The following is a 20748-nucleotide window of genomic DNA, read 5'->3' as shown; positions in this document are numbered from 1 at the left end:
ACTTAATCCCACGGTCGGTATTCAAAATCAAGTCTACATGTATACTGACCGGGTCCAGCATAGTTTCATATCGTCTCAGTTTCACCAAAAGGCATCTCAGGAATATGTCAATCATTCAAAGAATTGTGATATTCATCATGAATCATTCATTCTACCCGCCCATCCGGTTCATCTCCCATATGCGTCAATGCCGTCGCTATACTAACCATCAAAACGAATCTATGCCTTGTGGGAAACCAGTTGTTCCTCAACTATGTCTTGGATTATATTCCAACTGTCTGCCAGGTCGCACTCGGCTTTCTTGCAAAACACATTCCATACAACGCTTTGCAGACTAGCGTAGGCCATTGATTGACCTCTTTCAAAAGCCTCCATATCGTTCAACCCTTCCAGCATAGCAATACGAGCCCAGCGGCGCGACCTCTGCGTTCCAGCGACGGTAGCCCAAGCGAAGAAGGGTCCGTATCGGAGAACTTTGTCCTCAAAAACGCACATACGCTCTCGGATGTGGCCCTCGATCATTGGCTTAGGCTGAAGCTTCATATGCTCGGAGTATCCAAGTCCCAGGGCCTTCACAAAACAGCCAAGGGTGGCTAGCTCCATCGGACTCAGCGTCTCCAGGAATTCTATTTGTCTAGTGCGAATCGAATGTTTCCTTTTCAGTCCTGCCGTAGAGTCCACCATCTGGTACATCAAGAGCAATGCTTCTCTCTTTATTTTTTCCGTACGCAGTGCTAGTTGGGATAATGGACCGTTTGCAGACCGTGCCTGCGAGCCGGTTGTCTCCTCCATGCCGAACCGGGTCATGTCCGAAACCTCATGCCGAATCAAAAACTCGATTATGGCGGTTCTGGATCTGATCTCGGAGAGCCAAGGGTATGAAAGGGGCTCGAAACTAACATATTCTGGCGAAGCAAGAGACGGACAGACGGGATAGAGGATGTTTCCGTTGACCGCAAGCCTCTTGACAATAGAATGCTCATATTCTTTGAGTAAGAAACATATCCCCTAGTCACATTGTCAGTGCCTAGGTCATTCGCTCATTGGGAGGACCGTTTCAGGGTCATCAGTGAGCAGAACCGACCTTAGAAAGACACATCAGGACCCCCACGCTCTTCGGATCAGCATCCACCACCTCCTCCAAAACCCTCAAGCAAAGCTCCGCCGGCAACTCCGATCCTTCCCTACTCCTCAGCAGATTACAGATTCCCGTTCTTTCTACTGTAAGATTATAATCCATCTCGTTCAGGGGCCGTGTTGGCCTCGAGGACTGAACCCGGGTGTGAAGAAATAAACGAGCACTGTGCCTGAAGAGGGGTTGTTTGCTTTGGTACGAAGAAGAGGTTGTGATAGAGGGAGGGGTCTTCAGTAGCCTTCTCCCGCAAGACGAGGCTATACTTGCCGGTCCCACGCAATTCCGAAGATAAAGATGGAGAGCAACGATACTCGATATGCAAAACTTGATTGATTGATTGAATGTTATGTCTGCCGACTGTCTATTGATATAGATGGGAAGTCAAGCTCGAGTTTGGAGGTATCGACAGACCACAAGGTGTTCGCTGCTATGACGGAGTTGGAGCACGGAAGGCACAAGGCTGATTAGCCTTACCTGCTTGTGACGGTCCCTACCCGTCAAGGTGACAAGAGGCGGAGCTGGGCCCGGTATATTATTCACCTATATTTATTATTATTAGGTAGTCCTGAGCTAAATGTCCGGGAGATTTTAAGGGACCAGTTCTGATTCCAGAGAGGTGGACTTTGTGTCATGTCCGCACTAACTAACTTGGTATTACTGGATAATTGCACCATGGATACGGCCTTGATTGGAATCTGCTTCATCTGCTTCCCCTCTTTCATTCCTGTCTATCTGGCTCGCTTCTCTTCGGCCTGTAAGCCATTGAGACACATGTAAGACGTTAATGGCAATGCAACGATTCTTGAGGATCTCTTGATATCTTCAAGGAAACATTTCTCTTCTGTACTACTGCACCGTAATTCAATGTTATATACTTAGGGCGGTACAGTGAATTCATTCCCGTTGGTTGCCTAGCATGCTGCTACCGCTTTGCTCATAGTCAATAATCATCTCAAGCAAACAGATCTTCAAACGAATTTAAAGATACCTTACCCCCTTCCATGCAACAAAAGACCTCCCTTTTCCAACCCACACCATGAGCAAAATCATCACGTGATGCTAATCCTAACACCATCAAACCCCCCGGTCAAGCCTTCTACGCTTGTCACAGATGCGATATGCAACAAATCCCCTCTCCCTCTCTAAATATCACGTGATGCTAATCCCGCTGCTGTTGAACCCGACTTCGACAATCTCGCAGCTGCGATGTGCAACGAAACCCTCATGTCACGCGCCTAATATCATGTGATGCTAATCCAAACGCCATTGACCCCCCTGGTCAACCCTTCCACGCTTGTCACGGATGCGATATGCAACAAAATTGCAGTGAGATATCACGTGATGCCAATCCCGCAGCCGTCGAAAGCAACGTTCAGCCCTCCCAATCTTGTCACGGATGCGATGTGCAACAAAACTCCTGTATACAATCACATGATGCTAATCTCGCAGCTGTTGAAGCACCCGTTCAACACCTCCACGACAAGCGCCGATGCGACGTGCAACAAAACTCCCTGAAAACCTCACGTGATATCATCCAATTGATACGGGATTTGTTGCACATCGCACCTGTGCCAATCTCGCGAGGATTGAACGTTGGTTTGATGCCGATGAGATTAGCATCATGTGATGCTATTCTTGTCTGTGGTCGTCGTATGCTGCTGCTGCTATTCGTCATAACCGCTCTTATCTCCTTGCGAGGACAATGTTAGAGATGAATTTTGTCAGAGCACGCACATACACCAGGAGTGGCAGATAGTGTTTTGCTCATAGTCTTTGCTTAAGGGGCTCTTCACCGAATTTGACTTGTTCTTCTTCAAAGCATTAATATGAGCTGGTCCTGGCTTCTACTTGTTCAAGGACTCCTCGTGGCCAAAGTCCGCCAATTCTAAGTGATGGACCGGTGTGAAGAGTACTTCAAAGCGGAAAAGATAATTTTCAAATAGTCATAGTTGGCGTCGCTGTCCACCTAGGTACATATCAGAATATCTATTTAATATGCATGAACCACAACGATCGTGAACTCGTGGGTATGAAGCCATGAACGCCATGCTCTGACCCTCTAGATTTACCTATCTATACTCCTATTCACCACCTCCAAAACAACGCCTAGATCATCTCCAAAGCCAAAACTTTCTCTAGACAGAAAAGGTAATCTTATAGGTCATGTCTGGCTCTCTTACTAGCCAATCGAATACGCTCCCCGTATATATAGAGGACAAAGGGGATAGGAATGAACGCGACAGACAAGAAGCCCAAGGTCGAACTCGCCCACCCAACACCAAGGTTTCTATACATCGCACCAGCAAACAAAGGGAACCCCGCCCCGAAACTGCTTCGCATGAAGTCGTTCCCTGCCAGGACCGTAGCGGCGTGGTCGGGATAGGCGTCGCCGAGATAGTTCAGGACCGAGTTGAAGAGCAGGAACGCACCGATGGTGAAGAAGCTAGATGCGATGATGGGACAGATCCAGTGGACCGCGGGTCGACTCGTCCACCCGAACCAGAAGAGACATATGGGGATACAGAATGCACCCACGCATGCCGGTGGTAACCGCTTTTCGGGTTTGAGTTCGCCATTCTCGTTGAACTGAGGCTCCTGGACCTTCCATAGATATAAGAAGAAAGGAGGAATGACGACGAAGCCACCACTAAGTTATTGATAAGTTAGCACGTGCCGAATCAGGACAGTACAGGAGTTGTGGAACATGATTCATGAAGTGCGTTTCACCCCAAGATAACGAATGCTTCGCGGATACTCAACAAACCAAGATAGAAAGGATAGGGGTGCTTACATTAAGATTCCAAGGAAAGACAAGCCCTCCTCCCCGAGATTGAAGCCGTAAATGCCTTCAAAAACGATGACAAAAGACTCGAACCAGACGTAGAGCAGGCCATAGATAAGCGCTAAATAAAGATTTAGGAGAAGAAGAATTGGTTCCAAGAAGAGAAGGCTAAATGGTCTAACCACGATATCCAAAACAGCTTCTTTTGCCGTCATCTGCTCGGCCATAATCTCACCCTGAGACTTGAGGTCTTTCCTTCCCGTGAGCTTGCGGAGGCGGCGACTGCGTCTCCAGAGAATATTCGCGGAGCTTGTCTCCGGGAGAAGAATTATCATCACGATCAATGCGAAGCCAGAAAGCCAGAGCAGTTCCCAGATTGGCCATTGCCAGCCCTTATTCATGGCTGCGAAGCCGCCAATCAACGGGCCCAGAACCGGTCCACATATTGCAGCCAAACCCCATATCGCGATGGCCCCTGCTCTTGGTGCGGGTGAGAACATATCAGCCAGTGAAGCCCCGCCGGTAGCAAGCACCGGACTCCCAAAAAAGCCGGTAAGGAATCGGAAAGCGAGAAGCATTCCAAAATTTCTGGCGTATACCACCGCGAATTGGAAAAAGACGAAGACGAATAGTGTCCCTATGTAGACGACATTTCTTCCCAAATAGGGGATCTCGGACATAGGAGCCCAGAGCATAGGTCCGATGCCATAGCCGGCCACGAAGAGCGTCAGGCCCAAAGTTGCTGCAACCTGGGAGACTCCAAAGTGCTCCATGACACCTAGTGTCCCAGCAGAGTAGATAGCGGATCCAATATATACAGAAAACGTCAAGAAGCAGATCAATCCAGTCACGAAGATTTTTCTTCCGAAAGGCCAGTTTCGTGGATTCTAGATAGTTTAGCTATTCAATCACCGAAAGAGAATGACATGTCTTACTTCTGGATCTGTATCCGAATACCATGTTGCAATGGCACTGTCTCCTCCTTTTTCTGGATCTGCATTGCTCGTCTCTTTCCCATGCCCCTCGGCACTACCAACTCTTGTGGTTGAACTGACGCGAGATCTTTCGGATCTATCCTGCTGTTGACCGACTTCCTGTTCCACCTCGGCATCCGTACTCGTGTCAATTGCTGCATCATCTCTGGCCTGTTCAGCCACTCTCACCTCGCCAGTATCACTGTAAGCCGGCGTACCCTTAACCATATATCTCTGGTACAGTTCCGGATCTAGAGTGTCCTCGCGCCGGAATATGACGAGGCGGAGGATAGTTCCAAGAGTTGAATCCCTTAAAAGTCCCCACAACATGGTGTCAAATCAAATAGGAAATAGAAAACAGCTGGAAAGAATCAACTTCAGATAAAAAATGAACAAGAGAAACGAGATATAGGAACACAAGAGCAAGAATAGCTGGCTGTCGTCATTCCGCTCTCCCGCTGGCAACAAGTTTCTATTGAGCTCTGGAATTCTGCAAAATGCATAACGCTCAGGCATACTACCGTAAGTGCCGTAGCACAATAACGTAAGTACCTATGCTTAATTGCGTAGATTCCGGGGTTTTGAGGAGAATATCAAGGTTTGGCGGCGAATTTATTCTCCGATAGGAGCGAACAGTGACGTCCTAGCCGGCTAGACGAGTATTTAGAGTGCTCATCACAACTCGCTACAAAGCATCTCTGCAAGGTACATTCACTGGTGGGGTTCGGCGATTAACGCATAATTGGTGATGTTTATTCTCTACGCGCGTCGCGTTGCACATGAAAAAGTGACCGCATATCACGTGACACAGTCTTCTACCAAGCCATAAAATTTTGCTTGGTGAGTAGAGGATAGGAGATGGAAGAATAAACTTGGGGTCTGATAGTGCAGCTTCATGCTCGGAACTGTCCGGGTCTGCTACACGGTACTGCGTGTATGCTTAAGAACTGATAGAGAAGAAATTGATATGTAGCCCGGCCACCATCCACCCCCTCAAACCCAAGGAAAATAAAAGGATTTCAACAAGTTCAAGGAGACGTGATCCCATACGGTCCCTGAGAAAGTCAACTCCTTTCCCGGGCCCTGGCCCACCTTCTGCATCGCACGTCCACTAGGAGGCAAAGGGTATCCTGTCTGCATTGGTCCAAATTGGCCTTTCCCCAGATCTGTAACTTCTCAGAACCAAGCCCTTGACAAAGAGCCGCCTCTTAAGAAAGGCTAAGGTAATGATAAAACAATTTCATTAATACGTAGGCACTCAAAGGTACCATTATAGCGCTCATGATTCCCATTCTGGGAATCACGAACCGGAAAGTAACGCAGTAACGCCGCCGTGGCGCTTATGGATGCCATCCCATCCCCTGAACGCCAAACGAATGAACCTCCAACCACCTCGGGTCCCCAGTCGCCGGATTTTCTCCTAGGTACTATACAACCTGGTCCGCATCAGGTGATCCTTGTCCGCCTTACTTTAAGCCATGATCGTCGTCTTCAATAGGCCGTAGCCTCACATCAGTTATCTTCTTCCCTCCCAAATCCTTTACCTTATCAATCAGAGTTTTCTGGGTGTCCAGTTCCGCAACATCGTCGCCACCGCCAATGCTTACGCCATTTATAAGGATGTTCGGAACCGTTTTTCTCGTCGTAAGCTCCGCAAGCCGAGCTTGTAACTTGGCGCCGAGCGGATGCTGGTCGAGTTCTACAACGAAAGGTGTGGGGTCGATGATGTATTTCTCAAGCAGAATTCCTTTGGCACGTCGAGAGTAGGGGCAGTATGATTTCGAGAATATAATTACTGAAGGAAGGGCGCTAATTAGTTACCCGCCTCAAATGCCAAGCCAAATGTGTAGAATGGGTTAGGAGAATACTCACTTGGGGATTTCTTGAGGATGTTGTTAAGCTCAACCTCAGCATCATGGTCCTCCTGGCTCTCCTTTATGGGCTCTTGTGAATCAGCAGCTGGAAACTTCTTCCGTCCGGCAACACTCCGGCCACCCTCCGCTGCGCTTCCTACGCCCACAAGGCTGGAAGGAGGATCTGGTTTCGGTGCTTTCGCATTTGCATTATCCTTTGCAACTTGCGCCGCCTTCTTCAACCTCTCCGCCATTGCTCTGGTAACCTCCTCGTCATCCTCTGTTTTACCCGACGGGGGAACGTCTGGCTCTTTATCTAATGCGCTGACGGTTTTGTCGTAAAAGTCACCCACACTCTGAGAGCCCTGGGCGCTTTGTTGGCGAATGGAGGATGACCAGAAGAGAATCGCGGCTATTAAAATAAACGCAACGATGGCGGGGATTTTCATACGGCGCAGGGGAGGCATTTTCGAAGTCCCTTGGAAGAAGGGTGTATTGAAGATTGCTGGAATAAGATCTGTCAGAGATTATTCCCTTGCATGTCAAAGAATCAACTCACTAGATGAATGATATCTGGGCATCAAGAACCCAATGAGCGTAAAGTCAAGTGCTCGGTTCGTGACGCAAGCAAGGCTGCAGGTGTAATCCAGCGAGGCCTTCCCTCGGCGACTGCTCGAGCGCGATTATAAATGAGTGACGAGCAGTCAACAATAGAGAGCTGTTATGAATAAAGAGGATGAAGGTGAAGTCGGCGAAGGCCCAAAAACCCAACCATTGATCCAATAAGGCCAGGAATATGCGTAGGGTTGTTGAAGTCAGGTTTCGTGAGGATAAGGGGAAGGACAGGTACGGGATGCGGAGACGTGCAGAAACTCCGCGTGGCGCCAAATACGGACATCCAAATCCGGTTAGAGCCATCGATCTGTGTCTGTACTCCATATCTCACGAGAGTCTAGACTTGCTTCCCGCTTCTTCCATGCGTCAAGCTTCAGGCAGGACACCTGCAAAGGCAAAGTTTATTACCCAAGGTCAGGATCCACTTGGTAAAGGGCCAGAGTTGTTTCAAAACATCCATATCATTTCTTCGTCTAATGCGTTCAACAACTTCCGACTCCCTTTAAGCATTTAGGCTGTCACTGTTTGACCAAGAGACTGGCTACATATGCGTTCTTTGCATAGGTGTATTACATAGCAGAATTACAATTAGCTTTCGTATCCGTGTGATCGTACAGGTAATATAAACCCAAGTGACCCAGCTCGCAAGATTACAAGAGCCCAGCGCCAGGCTTCTTAATTCCATAAGTCCCAACACCCCATAAATTATTTTCCTCGTCCAAAGGCACGGTTCTCTGATGCCTCACCTGAAAGCTCCAACGCTGGCCCTCTCTCTCAAGGTCCTCCTGCCTCCGTCGTTCTTGCCATTAATATTAACACCGGTAACCTTCACCCAGTCCTCCCATTCCCGAGCGATCTCCATCAGGACACCACCCATGACTGTAGCAGACGCCATGAGACCATGACCCTCGCCTTCAAGTACTCGGACCTCACACCTCCTCATCGTCTTGCCTAACCACCTAACATTTTCGACGGGAACTCTGGTATCCTTACTGCCATGGTGGATGACCACTGCCCGCGTTATGTCAACATATCGGAATCCAATCGTGTGTCTCCTTTCTAAACAGACAAGTAGATCAACTGCAGGGTTCGCGCCTGAAGTGGCCAAATCCCAGATGGCGTGCGTGAGCCGTGTGTCATATGTCATCTGTCTCTCTTTATGGGCCAAAGTACTAGCTGCGGCGGCCAAAATCGCAGCCTCGGAGTTAGGATCTATAGGGTCCTTCGCTGCTTGTTCCAACGTCCTTGGTTTCGAGGGATCTGGATAAACCGTTGAGTTGCCATGGTTCTCTTGATCCATTGCTGGTGAAAGTGCAGACTTTCCAGCACTGCTGCGTTCCGTCGTCCTCCGTTTATTTCGTCTTGGTGATTTCGGGAGGCTGCTTGTTATTGAGCTACTCGTGGCACTCATAAAGCTCGAGTTTGCGGCTTTCAGAATTGGGGTCGGCAGCGCACGAAGAATGCGCTGGGAGGTTGGTAAAGAGTTATTGGGAGGAGAAGCAGCTTGACCACCAATAACATTCATCTGCGAGGGTGGTATCCACGGCGCCAGGAGATGTATACGGCCACGGATATGTTGGGGCATTCGGAGCGCTGTTGCCAGAGCATAGATCGCACCTGCAGAATGAGCCAAGATGGAAAACTTAGTGATCTTTAATGCCTGGCATATAGCATAAACATCATCTATGTGAAGTTAGCAATTGCTTTAGCAGCAGACCTGAGCAAGACATACCAGGCCAACTAAGTGGTGTCGAAGTGCCATCGGTATATGGCTCACTGTCTCCGACACCAGGCCGATCCGGCGTGATCAATCGTAACTTCAGGGTCAAGGCAAGTTCATCGTAGAAGGCCATAATATACCTCGTTAGTCCCATGCCAACACAACAGAACACTGCGAACCCCTCTGAATCGCCAACCTCAGAGAACGAAATTGTCCTGCCAGTTTGAGGATGCTTGATCTTTTGGGATAGGCGCGGAGAGCGGAGGTAAGCCTCAACAGCATCGTCAATGGAATCGGCACTTGATGGCCGATCATCCACATGGATCTGTGGTTGCTTGGTGGGCTCAGGAGAGCCAACTCGTGATAGCAACGGATTGGAGGTGCTCCTCTGGTGTGGATCTTTCTCTGTGGCGCTTGGGCTTAAAGGAGCAGATAAGCGTTTTATTCGTGATCCGCTTCGCTTTGTTTGAGACGCTGTTATGTCTAATGGCTCAGGTGCGGCTTTGGTAGACTTTTTCTTCTGACTGGAAGAATTATCAGGGCCAACCCGAGCTTTCCGTTGAGGAACAGCCGGCGCAGGCGCACCTTCGTCCCTACTTTCAACAGGTTGCAATTCCTCCATATCGCCGCTGTCGCGCACTTTCTTGTTTGCTAGCGTGGTTGCATTTGGCGGCGGCATCTCCAGGTCATCCAGAGGTTCCATCATGCTTGAAATTCCCTCACTCTTCAGGACTTGGTGATCCCGTCGACTTCGTTCACGCTTGCGCTCTTGTTTCTGTACATCAGGCCTCTGGGTAGAGTCATCCCCATCTTCACTAGCTCGTTGCTTGCTGCTTTGGCGACTTGACCTTTGGGACGAACGTTTATGCCCTGCGCCTGTAGAATTACGAAGCGACGAATCTCTCGCAGGTATAAACCTCCCCGAGCCAATACCACCTGGACTGACTGCAGCGAGAGCTGGACTCACACCGCTTGTACGAGGAACTGCAGCAGCTGACTCGGGCTTGGGCGGGGATGACTCTTCGGGTTCTTCACCAATGACGCTCTCTGCCATGAAAGACTCAGTATCAAAGTGAGGCAGGGGAATCCGATCCAGTCCAGCGGTTTTCGATTTTCCGGCTACAGTGGGACCACTGACTCTCTTTCGTTCTTGCTCCCTTTCTCGAAGTCGTTCTTTCGAGCTCATGTACATCAAGCCCTTCGAATTCCTTGCTTGCTTCTTGCCCCAGCTATCGCCTGAAGACTTTCTCCGTAAATCGTCGGAGGTAGTTATTCCAGGTTCAATAGAGAGACTGCCGATGGTGCTTGTATCATCCCGGTCCTTTGATCCTGCCGATCCATTTGATGAGGGTCTCGAGCTGCCTCTCAAGAAGCTCTTCATTGGGGTCACATCCCGCCCTGACGCCTTTGGAGGGGCTGTTAGAGGAGAGAATCCTGATGGTGGCTTTGCTGTTCGAATAACCGGCGGACTGGCAGCCAGCTCGTCCAAGGATTCGTCTTCTTGTAGATCTCCTAGTGACGGCTGCCTGAATGCGCCATAATCTATACCGAAACTTCCACCTGATGATCTAGACCCACTAGGCGCGTTCAAGCTGCCGAATGTTGTATTGAAAGTAGTATGCATATGAGCTGGAGATGCCGGCGTCGAGTGACTTCCGCCATCGTGCTCGAATAACTGGTTCGCAGGAGAAGATATGATCGATAGAGACGTTATCAAGGACGAAATCACTTCTGGAGAAGCCGGCTGTATATGCACGCGATTTGAAGAAGGTGTCGAAGGACCTTGGAGCGACCTTCGACGAGTATGTTGTCTATGGCGGCTTGGTATTGGCGGAGGAGTTGAAAGGCTATCCATGGTGACTTAGTAGACCAGATGGTGACCCCCGGATCTGAACAGCGCGTCAGACGGTTCCCGCACACCTCACCCAGTCTTGGGAGTATCTGGGAATGCTATGATCGTCCTGGGCGATGGATTGGCACATCAAAGTCAATATCAGATGCGCAAGGCCCCACGGAGCAGAGTGCGTTTGACGGATTCTTTCGATCTGGTGGAGGCTCGACGACGACGACTTATGCGCATAGGATTTATTAGAAGGCCGGAATACAGGTAGGATATATATGAGACTTGGATGGCGTGTCTAAGGATGGATCTGAACGCGATTCGATCAGTCAGCAGTGGAATTTCTGGTGAAGTGTTATGGGCGTGCACCAGCTATCAGGAACAAGGGGCTTGTGTAACCAGCTTAGAGAGGACGGGGCACCGACATTCAGCGAGACATGGGATGTTCGGGCGCAACGACGAAGAGCAGGATCTCAACCTGTCGTGGATCTGAGCAGGAGTGGAAATGCGACAGCGACGCGATAGCGGCAGCGACAACGACAGCAGGTCATGGAAGAATAATCTGCAGAGCATAATCTCACAGAAGCTCTCGGGCGGCGGACTAGCACATAGCCAATACTTAGTGTCCGTGGGCGCGCCCCTTTCCTGGTCGTCTAAAGCGGCCAAAGGGTCAAAGAGGCAGGCAGAGAAGCAGAGAAGCAGGATGCCAAACCGGCTGCTGTCTCGCTGGATGGATCAATGGATAGATGGATGATTAGCCACATGCGAAATGCAGATGCGGATGCAAATGCAAGTGCAAGTGCAAGAGATAGAAATCTCTTCTCACACCTTCACATGGAGTCTGAGATGGCGATACCCAGGGTGCAAATAGTGGGCTGCGGAGGCTGCGGAGCAAAATGGCCCGGACCGTGCGCACGATTATTCCGGATTTAGCAATTCCCCGATGATAGGGGCACGGCCTCGGGTCCCAGAGTCGAGAGCTCATACGTTGGACGATGGGCGTCGACAAGGGGGTCGGAAAGTCAGTATTATTGGCATAACCATCATCATGAAACCAACTCCTCAGACAGCGCGAATCAATCTTGGCTCTAAGATTTCGATCGCCTTCCAGCTCGCTCCTCCAGGGCATGATGATAGGGTCATAGGCTTCAAAACTCCCTACGCAGCGTACTGTGCAGTGCTGCATGTACGTTGTATGTACTCCGTACTGCACGTATTTTGGACCCCTGAATCAACCCCTGATCCATCCCCACCTGCACTCCCTGAATACATGACTCGCCGATTCGGATTTATGTTTCTCCGCGCTCCGCCATTTCGAAACCCGGTTGTCGGAACTTGGATGGCTGTTGGTATAATGGGTCAGAGGTAAAGATCTTAAGCACTCTTGTCGCTTAGGATGTTACTATGAAAAAGGGTTGTATGGATCCATAAGGGTCGAGTCACATGTGCCAGATGCCTCATTGAGGGTGTCAAACCTAGATCTGGCAGGTTGTGATATGTAAATCGATAAATTCATTATTATGGTCGTCGCCCCTCTAAACATCAAGCATTGATCATACCCATCCCATGAGACGTGCCCAAATTCGTGAACGCACTGCGCTATTCGCTAGACAGACATTTTCATGGCAATCGACTTGTGAGGGTCATACCCTTTGATCTCAAAATCCTCCAGCTTCCAGCCGTCAATGCTCCCCCCTTTATCGCGCTTGATTTCCAGTTCTGGAAAAGGCCGTGGCTCACGTTCCAGTTGTGTGCGAAGAGCATCAATATGATCGAGATAGATATGCGCATCTCCCATGACATGCGTCAGACTTCCAGGGATCAGGTCACAAACATGAGCGAGCATATGGCAAAGGAGAGCATAGCTGGCGATGTTGAATGGGACGCCAAGCCCCATATCACAGGATCGCTGATACAATTGACAATGGAGATGCCCTTTCGGTTTACTTTCGCTACTCCCCTCTCGCGCCTGTCCCGGGAATGAGACATAGAACTGGGCAAACATATGGCAAGGTGGCAGCGCCATGATGGACAAGTCCCGGGGGTTCCAAGCGGTAAGAATCATTCGGCGGTCGTAAGGATCCGTTCGAAGCTTGTGTATAATGTCGGCCAGTTGGTCCACCCCTTGACCAGTATAGTCCGTTGACGCATCTTTATACTCGGCGCCAAAGTGTCGCCATTGAAAGCCATAGACGGGCCCAAGATCACCAACTTCACGATGTGTTAAGCCTCTGCTATCCAGGAATTCGCGTGATCCATTGCCATCCCAAATCTTTACCCCAGCCTCACTCAGCGCCAGGGATGATGTGTTGCCCTGAATGAACCAGAGTAGCTCGGCGATAATGGCACGAGTGAAAACACGTTTTGTCGTAAGAAGAGGGAGGATCGGTCGCCCATTGTCATTGAGCTTGAATTTGAGGGGCCGTGGTGCAAAAATAGACAGAGTCCCGGTCCCTGTTCTGAGATGTATGAGTTTCAAAACTCGCATTGATTATATATCGATCGGGATATTGACTTACCGGTCTGGTCGTCTTTCACCATGGTCCAGAATCTCACGGATAAGATCGAGGTATTGATGCTCCTCGTGTAATGCCAGAGACGCCATTGCTGCCAATTCACCCACAGAGTCTCCCCAGAAGAAAGGGTCGTCAGGAAAAAGATTGAAGAGTGTCTATTGAGATGTGGTAGTTAAAAACGCAATTCTGCCAAAGAGGGGTATCGAGGCGCACGTTACAAATCTCACAACGCGACAGGACGCGTGTGTTTCTCGATGTCGCGACTCGCGAGAAAATAACTGGTGGCCTGTGCACAGTTTTAGCCCGATGCAATGGCTGCCGCTAAACGTGGAGGGGCAGGCTGATTGATTGATTGATTGATTGATTATCTTCACTAAAATCTATTCTCAATTAGGTGATAGGAGAAAACTGTCGTGCTTACGTTCCAGATTTTCTCTGGAGACATGAGTCTATTTTTGATGCTGCTGCTCTTGAAAAACGCTCCTCCGATTTCAAAAAGCGGCAACCAGAACTAAGAGTATAAACTCAAATATGGGGATTAGCTATCACATACGACCACAGACTGAGGAGAATTGGGCAATCTCTTCTGTGTACCATACATCTGCTGTAAATAACCTCATTTTTTTGCTAGGCTCTGAGAGCCCGACACGTGATTATTGCCGCTTTCCTAGGGACCGGGACTGAGACCCTGGATCCTATGTAGATCCAACAAAAGGATGCTGCAGGAAGGTATAATATGAAAAGTACGGCCGTTCTAGTTTTCTCTTCTTGTCTTCCATTCTTGCGTTCATCTCTATATCTTTTGTTCTGTTCGCTACGTACTAAACGGCAAGCTTCAGAACCCCCTTCTCAGTCACACAATGGCAAGAGCCCGTCGACCCCCGAAGCCTATCATACGAAGAGGCGATTGTTAGAGAAGAAGAACGCATTAATACCAAGCATTACCGACTTATTGTGGCACCGACGAAAAAGCGGATCGGGGAAAGAAGTTGTGGACGATGGTCGAGGGACCTTTTAGTTGGGTGCAGTATGGATTCGAGGAGCCGTGACTTGCAGTAGAGGGTTCGAGATTGTGAATACCTCTGAGTTGCTTGAGTAATCTATAGTCGACGTACCCCTCTTTTCTGATACGATCTCGTGCCGTTAAATCTTCACATGGTGCTGGCTCTCCGGAACGCTGTAACCGCCCCCCCCTTTACGCGTCCATGCTGTCATATACGGCTTGCTAGCATGTCGCGTCCAAATAGACTCTCCAAGTTGTATACCCATTTGCACAAACTTCTTCTTCTTGGCACAGCAGCGAGGCTATGATCAAGATGAAAAAAAATAGAAGTGTTCGCTGGTCAATGACCAAGAACCAGCCCACGAGAAGTCAAGATGCCTCAAAGCCTCAAAGCCAACGAGCCCACAAGCCCACAAGCCAGCAAACCCCACAATCCCCAGATCCCCATGAGAGGCCAGCAAGTCCACAAAGTATGTGTCAAGATGCCTCACTTCCCTGTCTCACTTGCTTCACCTGCCGCTTATTTCAGAAAAGTCTCCACGATGATCAATCAAGTACGATCCGCCCGAGATCCCGAATCAGTCTTTCCTCGTTTTCCAGTCCTCCCACTCGTAATCTGGCGCGCGCTGCTTACTATGACATTGCCAAATCCATATCCCACTGAAAACCAACCCAGAAGGTGCGAACCCGATCAGTGCATCTTTCCAAAGCGGCCTGTAACCATCCTTCAGCGTCAGGCAGACATGAAAAAGAACGACGGCAGGAGCGACGACCGCAAGGACCATCAATATAGCGATACAAAGTGATGCATCATGTACCTGCAAACGGGCCGGTCCGAGTGAGAAGAAACCGTAACGATCGGGTATGCGGAAGATGCGAGATTGGATCCAGTAACCTCTGATGCCGATCGCAAGCAGAACGGGATTCAGTGTGTTAGGAGCAGTGACCTAAAGCCAAGGTTAGCATAAAGACCTATAAGGAAGGTAAGGTAGGTAAAGCACAGTTGCAATCGTGGAAGCTATCTATCATAGGATGACCTACATGAGGACCGAGGGCCACTTTGAGATCGTGGACGAAACGACGAGGAAGAGTTGCCATTGTGAAATACAGTCGGGGGTGTTCAAGTCAGACGATGGTACGATCTGCACGAGTAGGTATCGAGTAGGTATGAGCTCAGCTTGGAGATTCGTAGATTCGTAACCAAAGAGAGGTCGTGTCATGCGCAATATTTTGCAGCGTCGAGGTGAGAAGGATGTCCTGGACGTCGATAGGTACATGTCACGTTCCCGGATGACGTAGGTAGATACAGCCGCGCGCGCAACCAACTAGGTACTGTGGTAGGGGGGTGCGTTCTGTTTATTGGTGGGTTGTATTCTCTAAAATAAAGAAGCCACCATGGTGGGTAAGGTATATAAGGTAACTAGCTAAGCGAACCCCCGTTATGTAATACGGTCATGTGACCGCTTTCCAGCGCCACAGTACCTACCTAGCCTCCCGGTGCACGTAATTATTTGCACACGAGGGATCTGATCGAGAGATTACCTTTTAGAGACTACCTTTTGAAAAAAATGATTATACTATCAATTCTTGATTAAAATATATCAAGAAAATACCAGCCTAACCGAAAGAACTCCAACTTTCTTCTTGATTTATTTTTATGTTTTTCCAAGTTATGGTTCTTGATTAACAGGAGGTTCTTTAGAGAGGTCGATTTAGGTGTGCAAGTAATTACGTACACCGGGAGACGGTAGTTGGGTGGGTGACTACCAGCGAATACCTGCTGTTGTATGTTCTTTTGGCCTTTTTCCTTTTTGCTTCCTTGACTGGATTCTACATGGCCTGCGAGTAGTCCATCACGTAAAAGAAAGCCTTGAATAAACCTGATGGACACTTTCTTTTTTGTTTCTTCGCCCTCCTCGATCAACCCAGTTGCTTAATTGGAGTGCTATATTCCACCTAGATTTCTCTAAACAAGTCCGTAAAAACAAGAAGAAAAATGGGAAGGTTTCTCGATCGCTGGCTGGCGGTGGGCGAATGTTAAGGTGTTGCGGCCCGATAGATGGTGCTTCGCCATTGAAGGCTTGCAGCCGCTCTGCATGCTTCCACATTGCACCCAAGCTGCACGTTGGGGAGATGCGGACTCTTCTAGATTCGTGCCGAGCGGTTTCGAGAAGCGTAATGTATTCAATCCCGCGAGCGAGTGCGCTCGTTCATGCCCAAGGACGCCTCGTAACTCCAGTCCTCCCAATGCACCGTACCTAGAACCTCCAGTTGTTCGTTCAATCAATCAGTCGCTATCCTCTCCATTATCCAGTGCTTCATCCTCGACTTCCCTTTCCTCCGCCTCTTCCTCCTCCTCCTCCACATCCCCTGTCTCTTCCTCCTCCTCCTCCTCCTCCTCCTGGTCATCATCCTCCGCGTCGTCTCCCTGGTCCTCCTCTTCGTCGCCCTCGTCGTCTTCCGGATCGCCCATCATATCGCCCTCCCGCATCTCGCTCGACTCGTCGCCCACGCTGCCCCCCGTCTCCCTTCTCGCCTTCTTGGCAGCAGGCTGCCCGTCCCGATCCAGGTGGCCCTCCATCTCACCCACCTCGCCATCCTCCCCTTCCCCAGCGCCAGCTTTCCCCGATGCCTTGTCCGCCGCGACCTTCTTCCGATATGTATTCCGCTTGTCGGACTGGACCTCACTAAATTCTACCCCGCGCGCGTCAGTATCGCCGCTTTCTTACAAAGCAGTAGGGAAAATCTCACTCTGGAGCTCCGCCTCAAGCCGCGGTCTGAATTCCGGAAACTCTAGCTCTTCGAGCGCTTTGAATACGTCTTGAGGTGCGATCGTCTTGCGGTTTTGACTTATAGCGTGTTCGTTGGAGCTGTTGTCCCGCTGGTATTAGCGTATGTGAGTGAGAGGTTGTTGAGGTGGAGGTCTTACTGCGTAGTTAGATAGTTTATGAAGACTGTGGCGCTTTTGGTCATTGCTAACATGGCATTGCCTTGGATCTGGGTATTCGGCGGCAGAACACCCTTTGCCAGCCTCGTCACTATGCTCTTCGGAAGGTTGAGATCCTGCCAATTAATTCAGCTGAATATTCCGCAACCATGCATCAGTTCCCCAGAGGAGAGCAGAGGATGTCGAGTCGGAAAGAGGAATGCGACACCCGTACCTCGATATTTACGCCCTCCCTAATAGGCTGGTCCTTTGCAGGCGTTCCCTCATCTCCAGTAGCTACTTTTGAAGCGTCGCTTTTTCGAGGGGGCATTGCGATTGTCAAGTATGGAGCTAGATTGAGCTCGGGTTTATATCTCGGTCGAAATGTTCAGGATGGCGGGCAGACTTAGTGGGAGTGGAAATGTTTCGGTAAATTGTGCTGATACTATAAGGTACTGATAGATTGAAGGCGGTCAAATTCGCGTCCAATTGATAGGCGTTTAACGCGACGTGTTGGTGTGCACGTGATACACACTTAGAACATGTGCGAGTTCAGGGCGGTTGTATGAAAGAGGTAATTTACTTATAAAATAAAAGAGACAGACTCGAACCGTGAGGGTTGCTTCTCAATATAAATGTTGCCACATTTTTTCATCAAGGTCGAAAAGAACTGAGCTGGGTAGCTAATCTGGTTCATATTTCCGCAAAACTACAAGTTCAATGATCCACGATCGTCACGGGTATACGGGGTCCATTATTTGGACCAGACCTGCCATGTACGCCTTCCCTAGTCGTATGCATGAAGAAAAGCTGCATGTAAGGAAAAAAGACATGTCATGTTAATGCTGACTCTGCATCTCCGATAGGACTCAGCAGAATCCTCGTCCAGCGGAAGATTCCACTTAAAACTATGCAATGGCTCTGCCAACCTCATCCTCCTTCTCCAATCGCCTTGCTTGTGATCTAGGTCGTGGTGAGAGACCTCCAGCGGTGAGCCCATCGAATATCGACGTTCCAGGGGAGCTGCTAGTGTGATCCGTGTCCCTCACCTCCTTCCCAACTGAGTCGAGGTCAGGATCGTACCAAGGGTGTATCCTTTCAGGCTCATCACTTTGTCTCGACAGATTCTTCGCACTTGTGCTACTCCTACTCTTTGTTCTCACATGACCCAGAGGGGTCTTCGACAGGAGCGAATTTTGCCGTTTTACGGCCGGGGGGATAAAGGGGGCGGCACCGGGGATAGTCTCATCTGTCAGACCAGCCCTAGCGTTTGGTGCTTTAGCCACAGATGATGAAGAATGATGATGTGCGGAGGATGGCGCCGTTGGGCGTGTAGGATGCCCTGGAGATTGTCCTAATGCGATCGAGCCCATACTCATCTCGAGGGGAGGGTAGACCTGGGGCTGAGGATCCGCGTTTTGGTGTTGTTTTGGCTCCATACTGGTACCGCGCCATGACTGAATCTCCTCATCATTTATAGGAGTTGCGCCACGGTTATTGAAGGGTGCTTTGCCTTGGCAGTAACGGCATGCGAGGAAGATTGCGGCCCCAATCAGGAGGAGACCAAAGACGCCCAGAACCACGGATAGAATGATTACCACGTCCCGATGATGTTTCGACATATGCCTCGCGGTGATAATGTGAGTCGATATAGAAGTAGGGGTCAGAGTTGGGCTCGAAGAAGAGATTTCCAGATTCGTGGGAGCGCCCGAAGAAGGTATCCCGCTTGTCGGAGCGCCTGCGTTAGTTATGGATGTGAGAGCCGAACTGGTGGGAGTGGTGGAGGGACCTGGGGCCAGAGGTGATGCTGTGGTTGCTGAAAGGGGTATATGCGTTTGCAATGGCGAGGGTTGGAGAATTTCATTCGAAGGGGAGTCTGCTGCAGAACTCTGCAGAGCGAGAAGGCCTTGTATATCTGTGTCTTTGCCTTCCAGCGAATCTAGAGATCCAGCAGGCACTTGAGGCGTGGGTGTCACGGCAGGTAGAATTTCTCGCTGGCCCGCCACAAGAAGCGGAACACCGAGTAAAAAGAGAAGCAAACTTGGCCGAGAGGTCTTCATCTCGACAGCGCAGGCGCAACGGGTAAAAGAATGGCGGTGAAATAACTGCAACTCAACACATGGTTGTCGTTGTACGGGCCGCGCGAACAAACAGAAGACGTCGAATAGAAGTTTCAAAAGGCAATTCGGAGCTCAACGATGGAAAGAAAAATAAAGAACGAGGGTTGAGTAAGGTAGGCAAAAGACGCGGTGACCAAGTGATCCTCCAGTGATCCTGCGACCAGACCAGCTCAGCACCGTTGAGAAGGGACGTCGGGGGGGAGCAGACGATGAAGAAAGGTCGAGATGCAGGCACCGCAGCATCTAAGTAGTAGACTGGTACAGGAAGGAAAGAATATGATATATGATGAGAATGGGAACGAACGTCGAACGGATACATTACCGTACAGTAGTAGTCTGGGACATCCCGGGCCGCAGCGGGGACAGGCCAGGAGGAGCAGTGCAGCTGATAGGGCGTCTTCAATATCCCGGAATCCCCTGGGACCCTGGGTTACGGAGGGAGGGTCGCAATGGGGTCTGTGAGGGGTTGTGAAGGGTGTAGTGAAGGTGGTCATTATATCAAGGGGTTTTTTTTTCTTCTTTACATAAGGTACAGTCCTGTCGTGTGTGTACACTGTACAATACTAATAACAACCAGTAATACAAGACCTATTATTCCTCCTCCGTAACATTCGACGCCATTGCCGAAACGTGCTGGCCATGCCCCATGGCGCTGCGTGGAGAGGGTGCAGGGTCCTGCGTAAGGACTACAAGTACAAGTCTACGCTATCCACCATCCCGAATGCACCACACAGAGTTCAGAGGCCCGATGGGTCAGCAGTGGTCGAAGTGTTGTCCGGCAGTCCCTTGCCGTAGGGAGGGCGAACTCCTGATATCAGTCGCTGGATTTGACCGGCCAGTTCAGGAACAGGAAACGGACAGCGGGCCACCAGACTCGGTATCGCAGACTCTCTATCAGATGGGGATTTGTGTGTATTCTGTACATGCATTGTACGTAGGCCCTCGTCACCGATCATACGAAACCCGCAGAGTAAGATCTTCGATCGATGATGTTTCCGCACGGCTATGTATATCAGATACCCGTATCAGCGGCCAGCATTCATATGATCCTGCTTCCGTGCTGACATAGAGTACGACTATCCTTGCTATCCGACTATCTATCCGCCGTATCCATACCGATAACGATAACATACTCCGTGACAACCGGCTTCAAAGAGGAGCAAACGCCTTCTCCCACTTCTACAACTACAACTTCCAACATAACAAATCACGTACGCTATCTGGATTCCCATAGTCTTTAGACTCTTTGTGATCTTCAGGAACA

General features: G+C 49.8%; 8 protein-coding genes across 8 annotated transcripts; all 8 read right to left on the bottom strand.

Moving 5' to 3' along the window:
* Positions 1–103: 103 nt before the first annotated feature.
* Positions 104–809, bottom strand: M430DRAFT_34564 (hypothetical protein; the record flags this gene model as incomplete). Its single annotated transcript, XM_024866579.1, has 1 exon — positions 104–809. A coding segment is annotated over one exon (590 nt), but the record flags the coding sequence as incomplete, so codon positions are not given.
* Positions 810–3083: 2274 nt separating this feature from the next.
* M430DRAFT_119747 (hypothetical protein) lies at positions 3084–5240 on the bottom strand. Its single transcript, XM_024861756.1, has 3 exons — positions 4853–5240; positions 3927–4804; positions 3084–3782 (listed from the first exon to the last, which is right to left on the bottom strand). The coding sequence occupies exons 1-3, from the start codon at positions 5219–5221 to the stop codon at positions 3290–3292; spliced, it is 1740 nt and encodes a 579-aa protein (XP_024721478.1). The 5' UTR covers positions 5222–5240; the 3' UTR covers positions 3084–3289.
* Positions 5241–6143: 903 nt separating this feature from the next.
* On the bottom strand, positions 6144–7559 carry M430DRAFT_34561 (hypothetical protein). Its single transcript, XM_024866578.1, has 3 exons — positions 7304–7559; positions 6764–7249; positions 6144–6686 (listed from the first exon to the last, which is right to left on the bottom strand). The coding sequence occupies exons 2-3, from the start codon at positions 7209–7211 to the stop codon at positions 6358–6360; spliced, it is 777 nt and encodes a 258-aa protein (XP_024721477.1). The 5' UTR covers positions 7212–7249; positions 7304–7559; the 3' UTR covers positions 6144–6357.
* A 542-nt stretch (positions 7560–8101) lies between these two features.
* On the bottom strand, positions 8102–10934 carry M430DRAFT_27275 (hypothetical protein; the record flags this gene model as incomplete). The annotated part of the gene is made up of 2 exons (XM_024865564.1): positions 8102–9042; positions 9092–10934. 2 exons carry the CDS (start codon positions 10932–10934, stop codon positions 8102–8104), a joined length of 2784 nt encoding a protein of 927 aa, XP_024721476.1.
* Positions 10935–12525: 1591 nt separating this feature from the next.
* On the bottom strand, positions 12526–13524 carry M430DRAFT_49893 (hypothetical protein; the record flags this gene model as incomplete). The annotated part of the gene is made up of 2 exons (XM_024868097.1): positions 12526–13378; positions 13439–13524. The coding sequence occupies 2 exons, from the start codon at positions 13522–13524 to the stop codon at positions 12526–12528; spliced, it is 939 nt and encodes a 312-aa protein (XP_024721475.1).
* Positions 13525–14794: 1270 nt separating this feature from the next.
* Positions 14795–15796, bottom strand: M430DRAFT_34556 (hypothetical protein). The gene is made up of 2 exons (XM_024866577.1): positions 15480–15796; positions 14795–15385 (listed from the first exon to the last, which is right to left on the bottom strand). Exons 1-2 carry the CDS (start codon positions 15534–15536, stop codon positions 15017–15019), a joined length of 426 nt encoding a protein of 141 aa, XP_024721474.1. The 5' UTR covers positions 15537–15796; the 3' UTR covers positions 14795–15016.
* Positions 15797–16725: 929 nt separating this feature from the next.
* On the bottom strand, positions 16726–17695 carry M430DRAFT_27272 (hypothetical protein; the record flags this gene model as incomplete). Its single annotated transcript, XM_024865562.1, has 4 exons — positions 16726–17132; positions 17190–17308; positions 17368–17501; positions 17600–17695. The coding sequence occupies 4 exons, from the start codon at positions 17693–17695 to the stop codon at positions 16726–16728; spliced, it is 756 nt and encodes a 251-aa protein (XP_024721473.1).
* A 137-nt stretch (positions 17696–17832) lies between these two features.
* M430DRAFT_230602 (hypothetical protein) lies at positions 17833–19566 on the bottom strand. Its single transcript, XM_024864827.1, has one exon. It carries the CDS (start codon positions 19422–19424, stop codon positions 18273–18275), a length of 1152 nt encoding a protein of 383 aa, XP_024721472.1. The 5' UTR covers positions 19425–19566; the 3' UTR covers positions 17833–18272.
* Positions 19567–20748: the final 1182 nt, after the last annotated feature.

The sequence above is a fragment of the Amorphotheca resinae genome (assembly GCF_003019875.1).
Source record: "Amorphotheca resinae ATCC 22711 unplaced genomic scaffold M430scaffold_5, whole genome shotgun sequence".
Taxonomy (NCBI): Eukaryota; Fungi; Ascomycota; class Leotiomycetes; order Helotiales; family Amorphothecaceae; genus Amorphotheca; species Amorphotheca resinae.
The sequence above is the reverse complement of the archived record's forward strand: the minus strand, read 5'-3'. Positions and strand labels throughout refer to the sequence as shown.

What these genes read in the sequence shown, in the direction of transcription:
- M430DRAFT_34561 (XM_024866578.1), bottom strand. Translation starts at nt 7,211, where the DNA reads ATGCCTCCCCTGCGCCGTATGAAAATCCCCGCCATCGTTGCGTTTATT. An exon ending in CATCCTCAAGAAATCCCCAA is followed by an intron (nt 6,687 to 6,763) that starts GTGAGTATTCTC and finishes CCCTTCCTTCAG; the next exon opens with TAATTATATTCTCGAAATCA.
- M430DRAFT_119747 (XM_024861756.1), bottom strand. Translation starts at nt 5,221, where the DNA reads ATGTTGTGGGGACTTTTAAGGGATTCAACTCTTGGAACTATCCTCCGC. An exon ending in ATTCGGATACAGATCCAGAA is followed by an intron (nt 4,805 to 4,852) that starts GTAAGACATGTC and finishes TAAACTATCTAG; the next exon opens with AATCCACGAAACTGGCCTTT. An exon ending in TCTTTCCTTGGAATCTTAAT is followed by an intron (nt 3,783 to 3,926) that starts GTAAGCACCCCT and finishes TCAATAACTTAG; the next exon opens with TGGTGGCTTCGTCGTCATTC.
- M430DRAFT_230602 (XM_024864827.1), bottom strand. Translation starts at nt 19,424, where the DNA reads ATGAAGACCTCTCGGCCAAGTTTGCTTCTCTTTTTACTCGGTGTTCCG.
- M430DRAFT_34556 (XM_024866577.1), bottom strand. Translation starts at nt 15,536, where the DNA reads ATGGCAACTCTTCCTCGTCGTTTCGTCCACGATCTCAAAGTGGCCCTC. An exon ending in AAGTGGCCCTCGGTCCTCAT is followed by an intron (nt 15,386 to 15,479) that starts GTAGGTCATCCT and finishes CCTTGGCTTTAG; the next exon opens with GTCACTGCTCCTAACACACT.